Consider the following 15,147-nt stretch of genomic DNA (forward strand, 5'->3'; position numbering starts at 1 on the left):
CAGATGAGCTAGCATGAGTTCTGAGGGAGATCAAGCCCAATGTGACACGGTTGCAACTCTGATATACTTGGTTTCCTGAGTCTTGCCCTCAAGCTTTACCTGACTGCTCTATCAAGAGATCAGACTCTAAGGAGCTCCAAGGTAACCTTCCAGTTTGTTTTCTAATGCTGGGTCTCTACTTTCTCACTTGGTTCTTGGGTTGAGAATATAGTTAGTGTTGCATATAATCTCTAGAAATCAATTTTTTAAACAGAGGTAGAAATAAAAGCAGAGTTGTTATCTCAATGATCTTTTAATCACCCTTGGACTATTACAGACTGAGTACAAAATTGTTTGGGTTCTTTGTGCAAAACAAAAGCCATTTGTGATGGCTTAAGCAAGTCAGAGAATTTATGATAGAGACAGAGGTGTGTCACCAGTCTGTGATAACAGAACAGGCTAAACCAGAAATGGACCAGCAGGTTTTCTCTGCAAAGGGTGAGTAGTGAAAGCAACAGACCAGAAGGACCATGGAGTCTTTTCTTATTCTGCCATAACCAATATGGAATGTGTGCCAAATAAAACTTTATTTGTAAAAATGGGTCGAGGACAAACTTGACAAGATGCAGGTTGAGAACCCCTTAACTCACAGCATAGCCAGGGCTGTTGTTGGTTCAGCTGTCAGTTCCTAATTGCGTTACTGCCCTCCTCTTACTGGTTTGCTCCTTTAGCACCTCTGGCTCTTATGAAGCAGACAACCGAACACGGCTTCAGTTACAGCTAGGATTGTGAACATCTCCCAACAGCTCATTCACTGAAGCCTTGGTCTCCAGTCTGTGGGGGCTCTACTAGGATGCAGTGGGACTTAGTGGAGGGAAAGCTAAGCCACTACGGACATGACTCTGGAGGCACACTGAGATCCACTTCCTTTTCTCTTCCTTTGCTTTCTGGTGTCATGAAGTCTGTGGTCTCGCCTCCTCCAGACTTGGTCTCCCAAGTGGTGGGATGCAGGCCTGTGCTACCACACCTGGCTGACCTTTACCCTCTTTAAGTTATCCCAGGTTGTTGAAAGCTTTTGGTGGGACTTCTAGGAATTGGGTATTTGTCACTGGGCTCAGACAAGGAAGTAGGCCTAGATAAGAGTAACAGTGAGCATGGGGCTTTGTTTACTATTTTGCTGAATTATTTCCTTATGTGATCTTTTTGCTTACTACTCTGCTTAATTACTTTCTTGTGTGATCTCCTTGTTTACTACTTCGATTGATTACTTTTGTCTTGGATATACCTAGAATTATATATATATATATATATATATATATATATATATATATATATGCACAGGCTGGAGAGAAACAACACTGCTTCAGCTCCGTACAGGCTGGAGTCAGGTTATAATTCTGTCTAACTGCTTTTCTTCTTTTTAAATCCTCATTCCCTCGCTTGAGACCCTGTTGACTGACTGAGCTGGTTTGGTCACCATGTGATTCGTCACAGCAACAGGAAGATGACTAACACAGTTCCTCAGAGCCCTGTGTTCTATGTCACAGCTCTGTGCTGCCTGACTTCCCCAGTTGCAATTCCAATTTGCTGACTGAGGAAATGACTTAGTCAATTTCTTTTCTCCATTTTCCTCAGAGCGCTTCTGAGTTCTACTGTTAAGCTGTTTATCTCCATTGCTACATTAATTCTATACTTCGGGGAAAAATGGTTCCTTTTGTAAAGACCTATATTTATACAGGAAATAATGTATCTACTTCTATGAAAATTATTTCATATTATATATGCCTTCATTTCCATGTTTGTGATAGCAAAAGCTAAAGAACATTTGCAGAGTGTTATAGCTACAGCAGAACTTATATTTAAGTTTTTAACATTAAAAAGAAATAAAGACCCACCAGGATTATATATTCTTATTCTACTAAGTTTAAAGAGGTCTATGACAAAAGTGGATTAAGATAAGCAATGAAGGGGCCACTGAGATGGCTCAGTGGGTAAAGACACTTGCTGCTAATCCTGACCCACACGGTAGAAGGAGAAAGTTGTCCCATGACCTCCACAAGTATGCTGTGCTAAATGGATCTACACAAACAAAAATATACATATACATACATACATACATACAAATAAAACTATTTAAAACATAAGCCACAGGAAAGGTTGGCAACTTGAAATATTAGTAAGCCTAAAAAAAAACAAAGTCCTTCAAGCAACCATTTGTGCCAGAAACTTGCAAACGTGGGAGACTTCATCACACAATTTCCTTCTCTCTAGAATTAATTAGCAGCATTCCCTGAACGCTGCTAAAGTCCCCTGGTGAAATGAAGAAAGTAAGTACAGTAGTGTGAGGGAAACTGGTTCACTTCCACAAAACTAGGAGCGGCTTGAGCCTTAGCCAAGCCAATACAACCTGCTAAAGCACTACTCCGAACCTATTAGCCACTCATGAAAGCTTTCTCTTTAATGGTATCCTCCTGGGATACCGCGCTGGAATGCACAGCGATTTCGAAAAAGGCACAGATTTGGCTCAACTGTAAATATCAGTAGGTGCACAGAGGCAAAGGCATTGTGCGGGGTAGGGGGGGGGGGAGGGAGGGTTCTGATTCCCAGTGTTGATAGGGGGGTTTTCATTTCTATCGGTACTTATTTTTTTCTACTACAATTACAGTTTTGCAAAGAAAAATAAAATATCGGTCTTGTTCTCATTTGGCTTTCCAGTTTTCAGTGTCTTTAGAATAAAGGTGAAAGCCTGTTTCATTTACTGAAGAGATTCCCTTTGCAAACTAGGTGTGGTGATGTATGCTTGTAATACCTGCTAGGGAGGCTGAAGGAGGAAAGTGAGTTCCAGGCCAGCCTGGGCTACATAATAAAACCGCCTCCAGGAAAAATAACAACAACACTCCTCTTCCAACAGTTTTTCAGGGTTGCAGGGGAAACAAAACAAAACACCAAAAGCTCAACCCACTGCCCTGCCTGTCCAAGCCCGTGAACTGCCAAGGTCTCTGGAGCGAGCCTTTGCGTGTCTCTAAAACAGTGGGTCGCCTCAGATCCATGGCTGTTTCTGATGGAGGATGCTCCACCCGTCTCCACCGCAAACAAAACCCAAGCTTGGACTATCCACCCAACCCTTTGTCTTGTTTGCTGTGTTCTTGTAAGCTGGCTTCCCGCCAATTAGCTTGTCCGGCTTCCGGGTCCTTCCTAAGCCACCTGCGTGTACGATTAATTCCCGTGAAGCAGGCGCGGGACCGGAGCGCAGTGCCTGGTCACTCTGGGCGCCAAGGAAACTACAACTCCCGTCAGCCCCCGCGGCCGCCTGGCCCCACCCGCCTCCCGCTCAGCCCGCGGCGGAGGCGCTGGGCTTTCATCCGCGGAGCGGCGGGAGCCAGACGCGTCGCTGCGGTCTTCTCCGACGGTCGCACGGGAGTCGGCAGCTACCTCAGTCGCGTTCAACTTCTGTGACCGAGTCAGCGGCGATCCCTGACGCAGCGAGAGGATGGTGGTCCGCGTCTTCGTCGCCTCATGCTCAGGCTTCGTGGCGGTGAGCCGAGCGGGCGGGATCGCGGGAGACGCGCGGCGCGTGCGCCCGTAGGAGACGCGCGGGCAGGTGACCGCCGGGCTCGGACCCGGTGGACACGCAGGGGTCACACGCCCCGCACTGGCAACTGGCGAGGGGACCCAGAGGAACCAGTCCCCTGCCGCAGCTGTTGGCTCCAGGGGCCCGTTGCTGAGTTTAGAGGTTCCGGACTTGGAACACCCCGTCGGCTCATGTTTCCTATGGGAGTTTAGACCACTTTGATTTGCTGACCTGGCGTTTGGAGGAAACCCATTTTTAAAAATTGCTCTTCATCCTCTCATCCCCAGCAAATCCTTTTTAGTTTTACACTTGTCCTGTTAGGTCGGAGTTAATTTATTTTCTTTGTCGCTTTTTTAGCCTAGGGTGTTACAAATACTTTTACATATGGCCCTTCCCTTGTTCCTCCAGTGCTGTGGTAAATTTCATTTTAAGAATAAATTGTGTTTTCTATTTTTAGCTACTCTGTTTGTCGAGTGTTGACTTCTTTTAGGAATATTGTTCTTTAGAAGAAGTTAAATAACTAGAAATAGTGCACACGTATACTAAGACACATGCAATGCACGTGTAGCGTGTCAATTATGTTTCATGTGATTGCTAAGACTTGATTTCCTTAGCTAAGAGTTAAACTACATCTCCAAAAGTCTGCTTTGTCAGTTACTTAATCAGATATAGAAAAAAGTACAAGAATGATTGGTTTAAAGTTTAGGCTGGCTGGTTGCCTGCTCAGTAGGCAGACTGTCTTAGAATTTAAGTGGGTGGGGTAGAAGGCGGAATAAAATACTACTTGGAAAATCCCCGTAAACTACTGAAGCTCTTAACCCAATCTTTTTTGATACAAGGACACAATAGCTGGGAAAATGCTGGCCTACCTGTATGTGCAGGCACGACGTGGTTCTCAAACTCCTCCCATTTTGCTATTGCTTAGTCATAGGTGCCTTTTAAACATTTTTCCCTGTTAAAGCTGAGCCCTGTGAAATGTACTATCTCCTAGATAGATTTATTGAAATGAATTCCTTACTATAGAGCTTTTGGTCTTTACCATGAACTTACCTGCTTCGGTAATTATTTCAAAAGCAGCTTACTGATTTCAGAAGCGACAAGCTCCTCCAGTGTTGCTCTTCGGTTGTGTTGGGAAAGTCACGGGTAAATTACCCGTCTTCTCCATCATGTATCCAGACTTGCATCCCGTAACCGATTTCATCAGTTCCAGAAACACACATGTATTTAGTGCCTGCCTACTGTGTGACTTGAGTCTGGGCTTTAATGTTTTGTGCACGGACCTAAGTTGAGGAAACAAGTTCTTGTGTGCTGCCTAGTGTGGGGACCAGTGGTGCCCGAGCTCTGCCCTTCTCTCTCTCATGTACCAGGAAGGCTTTTGAGGCACTCACAATTGTGCTGTCCTTTTAAAATGCTTTCGTCAGTTGAGTAAATGTGGGTACAGCTCATACCAGCCTATCCCATTTGAACTGCAGACTGGTGAACTTCAAAGTGCAGTCTTTCCACTTTGGTTTTTTAACCGCGTCTCAGATCCCCATGGTCTGATGTGGTTGCGTTCAGTTGGGAGCTTACCCTCAGTTACCACATAGGCACAGCACGGTCTGTAAACACTCATTATTCACTTTGCTCTGCTGTTTGGAGCCCCACCCCCCATTTTGTAATATCTCCTAGTTCATGTATAATTTTTTTCCTCTACAGCAATATTGACATTTTAAGTTATATAAAGTTTATGCTTATCTGCCAGAACATTGACTTCTTAGCCGTAATGAAGGTGAGCTCTTGGTTGGGGAGGCTAATGGGACTTACAACATTAAGCTGTGTTAAGGTTTTGCAGGAATGCTGTGATTTTCTTCTGCTGGTGTCGGGTTGACTGGTGGCACTTTTTTCTTTTTAATCCTGTACCTGTCTGTGACCAGCAGGTATATAGCACAAACAGTGTTAATGCCCACTTCAGTTTGGTTTTAGCTAAAGCGTATAAAACTGTAAGGAAGGAATGCAGCGGGATTAGACCTAGCTAAGTAAATCCAGGCAGTAGGATATTTACGCAGAGTGTTGAGAGAAAATCCTCCTTTCCTCTGGTTCCCTTGGGCTCTGGAGCTTCTGCCGTAGCAATGACTAACATGAAGGGGTGGGTGCCTCTTCATCCTCTCCAGCTGCAGGGGGAAGCCTGCTTGTACTAGGGAATAAAAGTTAGACCACATTAGACCATGGGCATGTTACTGTTATAGGGAGGACATTTTATTCACCTCTAAAAAAAAAATTAGAGTCGTAGAAAGGTCATTTAATATATTAATTTATTATGTATGTGTGCCTGACAAGGGAGATCTTGGTAACTTTGTCCAGGAAATATGTTAATGCGACTTTAAATTTAAAAGGTTATTTTCACTCTTGTACTAAACAGAATTTGCTTTGGCCTGCCCCTACCCTACCCAGCTCTGCCCTTGATCTTGGCAGGGAAGCCTAGGAGATTGTAGGGTGTGGTCTCTGTTCTTGAGGAATCCACAGACCAGGTGAGGACATCAGCTAGAAAAGGTGCAACCTTCAGTAACAACTCAAAGCTCAAGGACATGCCTCTCATGGGAACATTCTTACACGGCAGAAATGCCACAGGCTGCGGAGGGATGCGTTGTTGGATGTAAGATTCGGAGAGAATACGCTAGGATCATAAAATATGCATGTGGAGGCAGCCTGCAGGGAGAGGAGTGTGGGAGAGGGCTCCTGAGCCCGGTTTCTTAGGCTGGACGTGGAGGTGCATGGGGAGGAGGGATGAGCAGCAGATGGCCCCTGTCATCTTTGGATGACAAGGTGGACTCTTCAAGTTCCCAAAGGAAGCCTAGGAATTCAGACTCCACAGTGCTCAGCATCTTGGAGATGTTTTTAGTATCTGCGGCCTGTCTGCTGCTTGGAGCCTTTTGTCCTTCAGGTAGCAGGGTACTGCCCTTCAAGGGGAGACTTCAGGCATGAGATTTTTAGACGACTCCTTTCCTGCTTGCCTTGGACTAAAATTTATCAAAAACAAAGTCTTCACGGAAGTGAGATGTATGCTTTTTGCATGGATATCTTTTTACCACTTATTAGAGTTCTGTGGCTCAGTTGAGAGTTGGCAGGAAACCCACATCTACAGAAGTGAAATTCAACCACACAGTTTCACACAGAAGGAAACTTGGGCACAGAGGCGAAGTGATTTTCCCTAATGTCCTTTATGAAGTCAGTGCACAGTGAGATGCAAGTGGAAGCTGGATTCCTGCATCGATTGGTGTATTGGTGCGTGTGCTTATTTTAAGCATCGAAACCTCAGTGTCAGGCTGTGTGTGTGTGTGTGTGTGTGTGTGTGTGTATGTATGTGTGTACCTGTGTGCTGCTTTACACGCCAGTCTGCACAGGCCAGAGGAAGATATCAGATTTATCTGTTTGCGCTGTTTTATTGTTCTCCACCCTATTTCTTTGGGATAAGATCTTATCCTCAAACCTGGAGCCAGTAATCGTCCTGTCTCTCCTGCCTATAGCATTGGGGTTACAGGTGTGTGCAAGGCTTCCTTTCCTGGCTTTTTAGATAGGTGTTGAAATTCAAACCCAAGCCCTCATGGTTGTGCAGCAAGCACTCTTCCCCACTGAGCCCTAACTCTTGTACCAAGTCAGGTGGTGTTAGGTGCTCTATACCAGGATGGTCAGGAGAATGGACCAGGCCCAAATCATTGCTCTCTTCATCAAGCTCAGAGACTTGGCATGCAAGCCGAGCTGTCAAAGAGGACCAATGGTGGCTTGAGGGATGCATTCGTGAGTCGGGGAGCTGGGCAAGATGATAGTATATTATATGTCTCTGAAAGCTGGAGAATCACCATTTGGGAACAAAAGACAAGAGTTTGGGAAAGAAGCTTGGAAGTGGAGAGTTTGCTGTGGCCTTGTGTTAGGTGAGGTGGGTGTGAAGATCTTGCTGTGGCCTTGTGTTAGGTGAGGTGGGTGTGAAGATCTTGCTGTGGCCTTGTGTTAAGGTGAGGTGGGTGTGAAGGGGGAGGACAGACAGACACTGCTCAGAGTTGCCTAGCTCTCCGCAGCTGTGTACCATGCCTTTGTTGCTGTGCACAGTTATTATTATCTTAAGCATGCAATTAGCAGCTCAAGCTGTTGCTTCCCAGTAGAGTGTGTTCAGGGAAGCTCTTAAGTCAGAAAGCCTTAGAAAAAAGTTCTAAAGAAGTCAGGACGAGATCATGCCCAGTAACAGGACTCTGGGCTTGTTTGCTTGACTCTCACAGGAGCTAGCATACAAATGCGTGGGCTCTCCAGGACCTTTAACTTCTTGGATCTTCACTGTCCTTTGGCAAGACAGTTATTGCTGTGTCGCAGATGAAGAAGCTGAAGAGAACTGAGGTAAACCAGAGCATGTTCAGTTGCTGTCCTGATCTGGAGTCAAACCCCGTTTGACAGCTGGCTGGCTCCTAAGCTTCTAGAACAGAAATTCTCCCTGTGGTCTCTGTCCTCATGTACATTGTACCCTGAGAGAGAGGGAGAGGGAGAGAGAAGCACAGACACAGACAGAGACACAGACAGACAGACACATCCTGCAGTTTGCAGGTTAATCTGCACAAAGAGCTGCCCTGTGGGTCAGTCAGTGGCTCCCTGGCCAGAAACAGTGCTGCAGGGCACTGGTGGAGGAGTGAGGAGCAGGTTTCAGGATGAGGTTGTGCAAGGAGTAATCAAAAGAGGCAGCAATGACTTGAGAGCCCAAGCAGGTGGAGGTAAGGAGAGATTGTGCACTTGTTTCCTAGGGCTGTGGGCCTTGATTGTATCAGAATTAGGTTTCACTCTTCTTGCTGCTGGAGTTTGGAGGTCCTAGTGTTGATCTTCTGAGAACTATAAGGAAGACTGCCCCTCAGATCTGCTGGCAACTGTTGGCGTGTCTTGGCTTGTAGACATATCACCCGGATAGCCTTTTTATGTATTTATGTGTTTATGTGGCGTTCTCCCTGTGTGCATGCCTATGGCTTGGTGTTCAAATCCCGCCCCCTCTTTTTTTTTGAGTTAGGCATGTTGCAGTAGGGCCTACTCTAACGACCTCGTCCTAAGGACCTCATCTGCAAAGATCCTGCTTCCAAATAAAGTCACATTTACAGGTACGGGAAGTTGGTACTTAAGATCTTTGAGGTGCGTTTAATTCAGACTAGAGCCATATCCAGTCTGAGGGTTGAGCTGTACAGGCTGATAGAATTGTTCTCTTTAACTGGAAAGATTCTGGGCAGGTTCTTACACTGTAAGTTAGCAGATAGCAACTTGCATGGACATGTAGTCTATGTGAGGTTTCTGCTGGGAATGGAGATGTCTTACTATTGAAAGGGAAGTCCTGGCTTCTGGTTTTCTGTACATTTTAATGTTTCCCAATTTTGGCCATTCTACCAAAAACATTTAAATTTGTCCAAATGAGTATAAAACCAAGAGCATGGGATCCTCTGTGAAAATCTGGACTTTTTAATCCATTTGTGTTTGGATACTTAGAGTCAGCATTTCAAACCATCTGGCTAAGCTCTATCTTGACAAGTGTTGGTCATAGGAAATTCAGGGTGGTTTCTGCACTCCAGGCAGAATGTAAGACTACATCATTCTTGTTTTGGTTTTCAGTTTTTTAAAAATAAAACATGGGCTGGAAAGATGGTTGGTCGGTCTGTTCTTCCAGAGGTCTTGAGTTCAATTCCCAGCAAGCACATGGTAGCTTAGAACCATCTATACTGGGATCTGACGTTCCTCTTCTGGCATGCAGGTGTACATGTGTAGGTAGAGTACACATATAAATAAAAAGATAAATAAGTCTTTTAAAAAAACCACACAAACAAGGAGAGTTAGTGTGAAAAAGACTCAAAAGTTCAGTGGGAGCTCCTAAGAAAATGGGACTTTGTGTGTGTGTGTGTGTGTGTGTGAGTGTTTACAGGAGTTCACACACACAAATGTGGATGACCCCAGGTTATCCTTGGGTGTCTGCCTTTATCACCCCCACCTTACTATTTGAGAGAGGGTCTCTTACTGACTGTGAGCCTGGCTAGGGAGGATCAGGGATCCTCCTGTTTCCTCTTGACTCCTGTGCACTGGGATTGCAGGTCGTAGTCAGATTGTCTGGCTTTTTTGACACAAGTGCTGGACATGCACACTTGGGTCTTCATATGTGCCCAGTGAGCAAGTAATCTCTCCAGCACAGTTAGGGTTTTGGTTTTTGGTTATTTTTTTTTTTAATATTTCGTTTATAAAAAGTTATACTTCTCTCAGATTAAAACAGAATGACAGAATAGAAAGTCTATATTTACCAAGAGGTTTTGCTGCTTAAAGTGAAAATTGGCCTGATTTACCAATCATTACATACACAGAAATGTTAAGTATTATATTTTGAAATGCAGATTTTAGAAATGAGATCAAGAAATTATTCACCTGCCAAAAGTCAGTGTATGGAAACTCAGCAGACTGTTGGGAAGAGGAAGGCACTCTCTTCAGTGGTATCGCTACTGCGTAGAGGCCCAGGCTGCAGTAGATAATCTCCACCCCACCCGCTGCTCATTCAAGAAACTCCCATTAAATCCAGTGGAACAGGAAGACACAGACAGATAGACAGACAGATAGACAGACAGACACACACATACACACACACACACACACACACACAAAAGGAGAACCTGTTGGGAGGAAGAACGCATTCAGCAAGAAGTACAAGGGGATCACATGAGGGTAGAGGAGGGTGCAGCATGTGATCAGAATATTATATCCATGTATAAAACTGTCAAAAGATCAAATATTTAAAAATGAAAACCAACTGACTGTCTAAGTACACACAGAACACATAGGTTCATTACAGTTCTAAATAGGTTTGGGAAAGCACCCTGACTCTCCTGCAGCCGTACCCTGTCCCAGTGATGTGTCTGGCCTTTCTTTTCAATTTATCGAATTCTCTATCAGTTTCTTTATCCCCAAACTCTCCTTCACCCTCCTTTCTAATAGAAATACATGATAAAAATCCCACTTGTCTGTCTTTGAATTAACTACCCCATCTTTCAAATCCAATTTTAAAAATCATCTTTGGAATACCCAGGGAAACAAACAAACAAAACCTAAAATGGTCAGTTTGTAATTCTGAGCCAGAAGGCGACCTTCCTGGGCCTTGGCAGTCCTTTAGTGAGAACTGATTTCCTGGGGTTAGGGTTACTGTGGCTGCAGAGTGAGACACTTACATTCAGATTTAAATCACGCTGTGCATTCATTACTTTTCTTGGATTGACCTAATATTGCCTATCCATTATGCAAAAGAGAACTTTCACTTCCCTAATTAGAAATTCACTGAAAATCTGCTTTTGGTGTTCTGTTATGCTTTGGAATTTGATGTGTCACCCTAAGGCTGCTAGAGGTGATGGGGCTTAGTGAGAAGGGGTTAAATGGCCACTTGGGGGTCGCGCTAGGAAGGGGTAGTTGTTGTAGGACCCCAGTTTGTTCCTGTCTTTACCATATGAATTCTCCCATTTCTACCATGATACTATGATGTGTCAGAGGGAAGCAGACCTTGTTATAGGGTTCTGAACTGTAGGGACAGCCTGAAGTAGGACTTTAAGCATTCAAACCTCTAAGCAAATATGTGTATACACACACACACACACATATACACATACACACATATTTAGTATGTGTATATGTATATATATATAGTATGTATATATACACACATATGTATATACACACATCTATTTGTATATATTTATACACTTTGCTCTCACAATGGGAAGCAGACTGATATATAGGCACAACAGTAAATTAACACTTAGGGAACATTTCTGCTTCTGATTATGGACATTTGCCTTGGGGGATGGGAGTCTCTTTCCTAGTTGTAGCTTAACAACCTGCCGTAGTTTATAGTAGTGGTTTCTGCTCAGTGATCCCCACGTGCCTGGGTTTAACGGATGCTTGGTGAGAGATGGGAGGGAGGGAGGAGAGGAGACCGGAGGCCTAAGCTAGCTAGCTAGTGACCGAGTAATCAGGGTTCCAGCAGCTTCCCTCTCTCTCCTCCCTTAACAGGGGCATCTGCTGGCATCTGCTGCGGTCTTAGGAGCAGGCTATCATTTGAAAGTTTAGAAGTGTTATCTCTTGTATATTAGGTTATCCCCCCACTCCCCAATTCTAAAATAGAAATCAAACTTGGAAAAGCATGTAATTGAATGTTTTCTTTCTGGACTCATGACAACTTTGCAGTGGGACCAAAAGCTGAATTACAGGCCTGTCTACCTATAAAGGCAGTTTGTGAGGGTCTGTGTTGTCCTGCGATGTCATGTGCTGTCCCCTCCCCCAAATCTGACAGTTTTGGCTGTCCATCTGTTACCACTGACGACAGCTTATTCCTGAGGGGATCTGACTGTTCAGGACTGGCTCGGTGCCTGGCCAGTCCTGAAATTAAGGAGAGGTTTCCTGGAACTGACCCTGGTCAGGCACAGGGTGAGGTGTGCATCAGGGTGTGTCTACATTGTTGTAGACCTTGGTGGCCCCGGACCAGCACTACTTTGGATCTCCCAGAACAACAGCACAGTGTTGACCGTGACTGAAGCAGCCAATTCTGAGTGCCTAAGGATGTTTCCCACTGGGTGATGGCCCAGTGCTTGCATGAAAGTGGCAGGTTTTTTGCCCTGTTGGATGTAGGGAGCTGGAGTGAAGGGCTGAGAATAAAAGACCCAGTGAAGTAGCTTGCTTGACAGGTCAGATCAGTGGTGTTTGGTAAATGCCATATGTAAGGCAGCAGCTACTGCTGCGTTCCAGCCTGAAACCAAAAACAAAGCAAAGCAGCTGTAGCCAGCACAGCCAGCAAAGCCAGCTGATTGTGTTGCATTGAGCGAGAATTGACTCCTCCGTAAGCCTGGAACCCTCATTGACAGGAGTCTGAGTTACATTGGGGGGAGGAGAGTTTGTGTTCACATGGGTACATATGTGTATGCCTGTGTGTGTAAAGGTTACTGAGGAATGGCCTCCAGAAGATTGGCTAATGGGGGATTTCCTAAATTGCTGATTGCAGTAGGGGGATCTGGCCTGCTCAGGAGTGCAGGACTGAACTGTATGAAAGGAGCTGAGCCAGTCCAAGGAGGAAGGGAGCTAGTCAGCAGCATTCCTCAGGCTTTCTGCTTCAGTTCCTGCCTTGAGTGATAGGTTGCATGCCAGAGTTGTAGGGTCAGAGATGAAACAAACCCCTTCCCTCCCTGGGTTTTTGGTTTTTTTTTTTGGTGTGTGGGGGGGTGGTAGTGGTGGTGGTTAAAGTTTCAGCACAGCAATAGAAAACAGACTAATGTAGCTGAGTGACATCAGCTGTTCGTAGGGTTTGTGACAGATGAGATTGATGCTGTGAGAGTTACCCTACAGAGAGCTTGGATGATGCACAGTGCTGGTCACTGTCATTCTCCTTGTGTTGCCCTCAGAAGTGATGGAGTCGTGTAATAGGTGCAATAGAAAACCATGACCCTGAACCATGTGAGTTCCTTAAGCATCCCCCAAGTGGTGGGCAGGTATAGTAACGCTAGCCTGAAGGTGCGTTTTGAGATAATTTTAGGAGAGTTTTGTAGTAATTTAAGTGTAAAGGGCTTTTTGTTTGAACTTAAATTACATATGATTTGGACACGTCCGCTAAACAGACCAATTACGGTGTCCTGCCGTGATTTTTTTTTTTTTTTTGCACATTGTTAGGTGATTCACACATTGTACCGTCATTTAGACCATATCCCAACATGCTTATTGCTATGGCAATGGTTAATATGTCAATGAGATATCTTGAAATATCTTGAAATGTCCAGTTTTAGAGTCTTGGTTTGACTTACAGTTTCTGAGACTAAATGACGTCAAGGCTGAGGGGCCAGCGACTTCCTAGAGAGCTGCTTCGGAGTCTTGTCTGTGACGAGCAGGATGGATGATTGCTGGTGAGATCTGCAAGCTTAGAGGAAGGAGGATCTGGGCTGGGTCCCAGCTCTTATTCCCAGGTCTTAGACTGCATTTTCTTGCGTCTTTGAGAGATGTGTAAACAGATGGAGAACATTTCAAGCCTCAGTAACGGAAGAGAAACGTGAGACACAGGTAGACTCGATGGCTAAGTGGCAACAGCTCTTGTCTCACACCAACGGAGGCGTTTTTCACAATTATGACTCTGAAGTTGAGATGCCTTTGTAATTTAGGGTGGATACTTTCAGCCCGATTAGATGGGCAGGTAGGTGACGGTAAGAGAAGTAGAGAGTGGGGGGCTTTGTGGAGAATACTACAGAAACAGGAGGAACAGGTGCCTGGAATAGGTGTTCTGATTTGCAGAGCCTGTAATGTTTAAAGGATAGATGAAGAATTAATTTTCACCTGTACACAGCCATGTGGTAGGCTTCCCCACCCCCCACCCCCAATCCTTGCAAGTGTCCTCTAAACTGATTTTTTTAATGCCAGTTTTAGTGATGAGAATATCAAGGCACTGGGTAGTCACATATGCTGGTATCATTCAGATCATTGGTTCTAAGCCTCACCTTTAATTTTGTGTCCTGTGCTTTTCCCATTACCACGTTGCCCCCCAGAAGAGCCCCTGAGTGGAGACTAGGAGAACATGGTCTGTGTTCAACCATCAAGCTCACTAGAGTAACCGGAGTGTGTGGGCTTGAGCTTTCCAGTGGGGTGGAGCAGCGTTCTCGAAGGGCAGTTCCAGCAGGGTTAGGGTCAGGGTCAGGGTCAGGGTCAGGGTCAGGGTCAGGGTCAGGGCAGGGTCAGGGTCAGGGTTATAGGCACAGTGTCTATAGGGCAGGAGAAAGCAGAGGTTCTGCTTCTGCAGGAACTGGCAATTGTTGAAAAGGAATATGGTTTAAAGTGGAAAGGTAAGATTTCCTAACAGTCATGGTGCCTGCCATTTATACCACGTGTCGGAAGTCCCTGGGGACTCAGGGTTTATTATTTGTATTCCTTGAAGTAATGACGTGTAGTTACCATGCTATTTCCTGTCTCTTTCCCAGAGGAAGAAATCAGATTAAAGGGAAGGGAGAATAGCTTAAGGGACTGTTTAATGTTTTGTTGAGTGGCATGAAACTCAAATGTGTGATGTGCTTAAAAATATTGTACTGCTGTGACAAAGTCTTATAGAACTGACTTCATGTGTCAAATTGGAGGGAGATAGGGTAAAAGGGGAGAATAGAGATTGAAAGGATGTCTGGAACCCAGAGATGAGGTCAGGGGTAGAGATATTAGATATCGTGGGGCCTCTGATCAATAAGAGAGCTGCTGGGTTAGGTGGTGGTGATCAGTGCCCTCTTCTTTTCTACCATGGACCTTCAGTTCCTGGGAGATGAATATTTTGGCCTGGCTACTACTCTACAAAAACAGTATCCAGGGGTCAGTATCAGTGTGCCGCAGCCTGCAGTGGGAATTCAGTGCAAGAGAGGAGACAGAAAGTGGAGGCAGTCCAGACTATTGGTGACAGAAGGCCTTTTGGAGTGTGGGCAGCCTCCTATTGCAAGGGGAAAGATGTGGCCAGCATACCTAGGAAGGCAGGCAGAGGGCAGGAATGGTTGGTTCTGTTTCCCACAGTAATCATTCTCTTGTGTTTGTGACTCTCCAACTTTAAGTCAGTAATGAAG

At 45.1% G+C, this 15,147-nt stretch overlaps 1 protein-coding gene across 1 annotated transcript in view; it reads left to right on the plus strand.

The window, feature by feature from the left end:
* Window positions 1-3,316: 3,316 nt before the first annotated feature.
* Window positions 3,317-15,147, plus strand: part of Sh3bgrl2 (SH3 domain binding glutamate rich protein like 2) — a 51,218-nt gene continuing 39,387 nt past the window's right edge. The window contains exon 1 of the mRNA XM_021172115.2: window positions 3,317-3,514. Coding sequence (XP_021027774.1) covers window positions 3,470-3,514 — 45 coding nt within the window. The 5' untranslated portion in view covers window positions 3,317-3,469. The remainder of the gene's footprint in view (window positions 3,515-15,147) is intronic.

This window comes from Mus caroli, chromosome 9 (assembly GCF_900094665.2).
Source record: "Mus caroli chromosome 9, CAROLI_EIJ_v1.1, whole genome shotgun sequence".
Taxonomy (NCBI): Eukaryota; Metazoa; Chordata; class Mammalia; order Rodentia; family Muridae; genus Mus; species Mus caroli.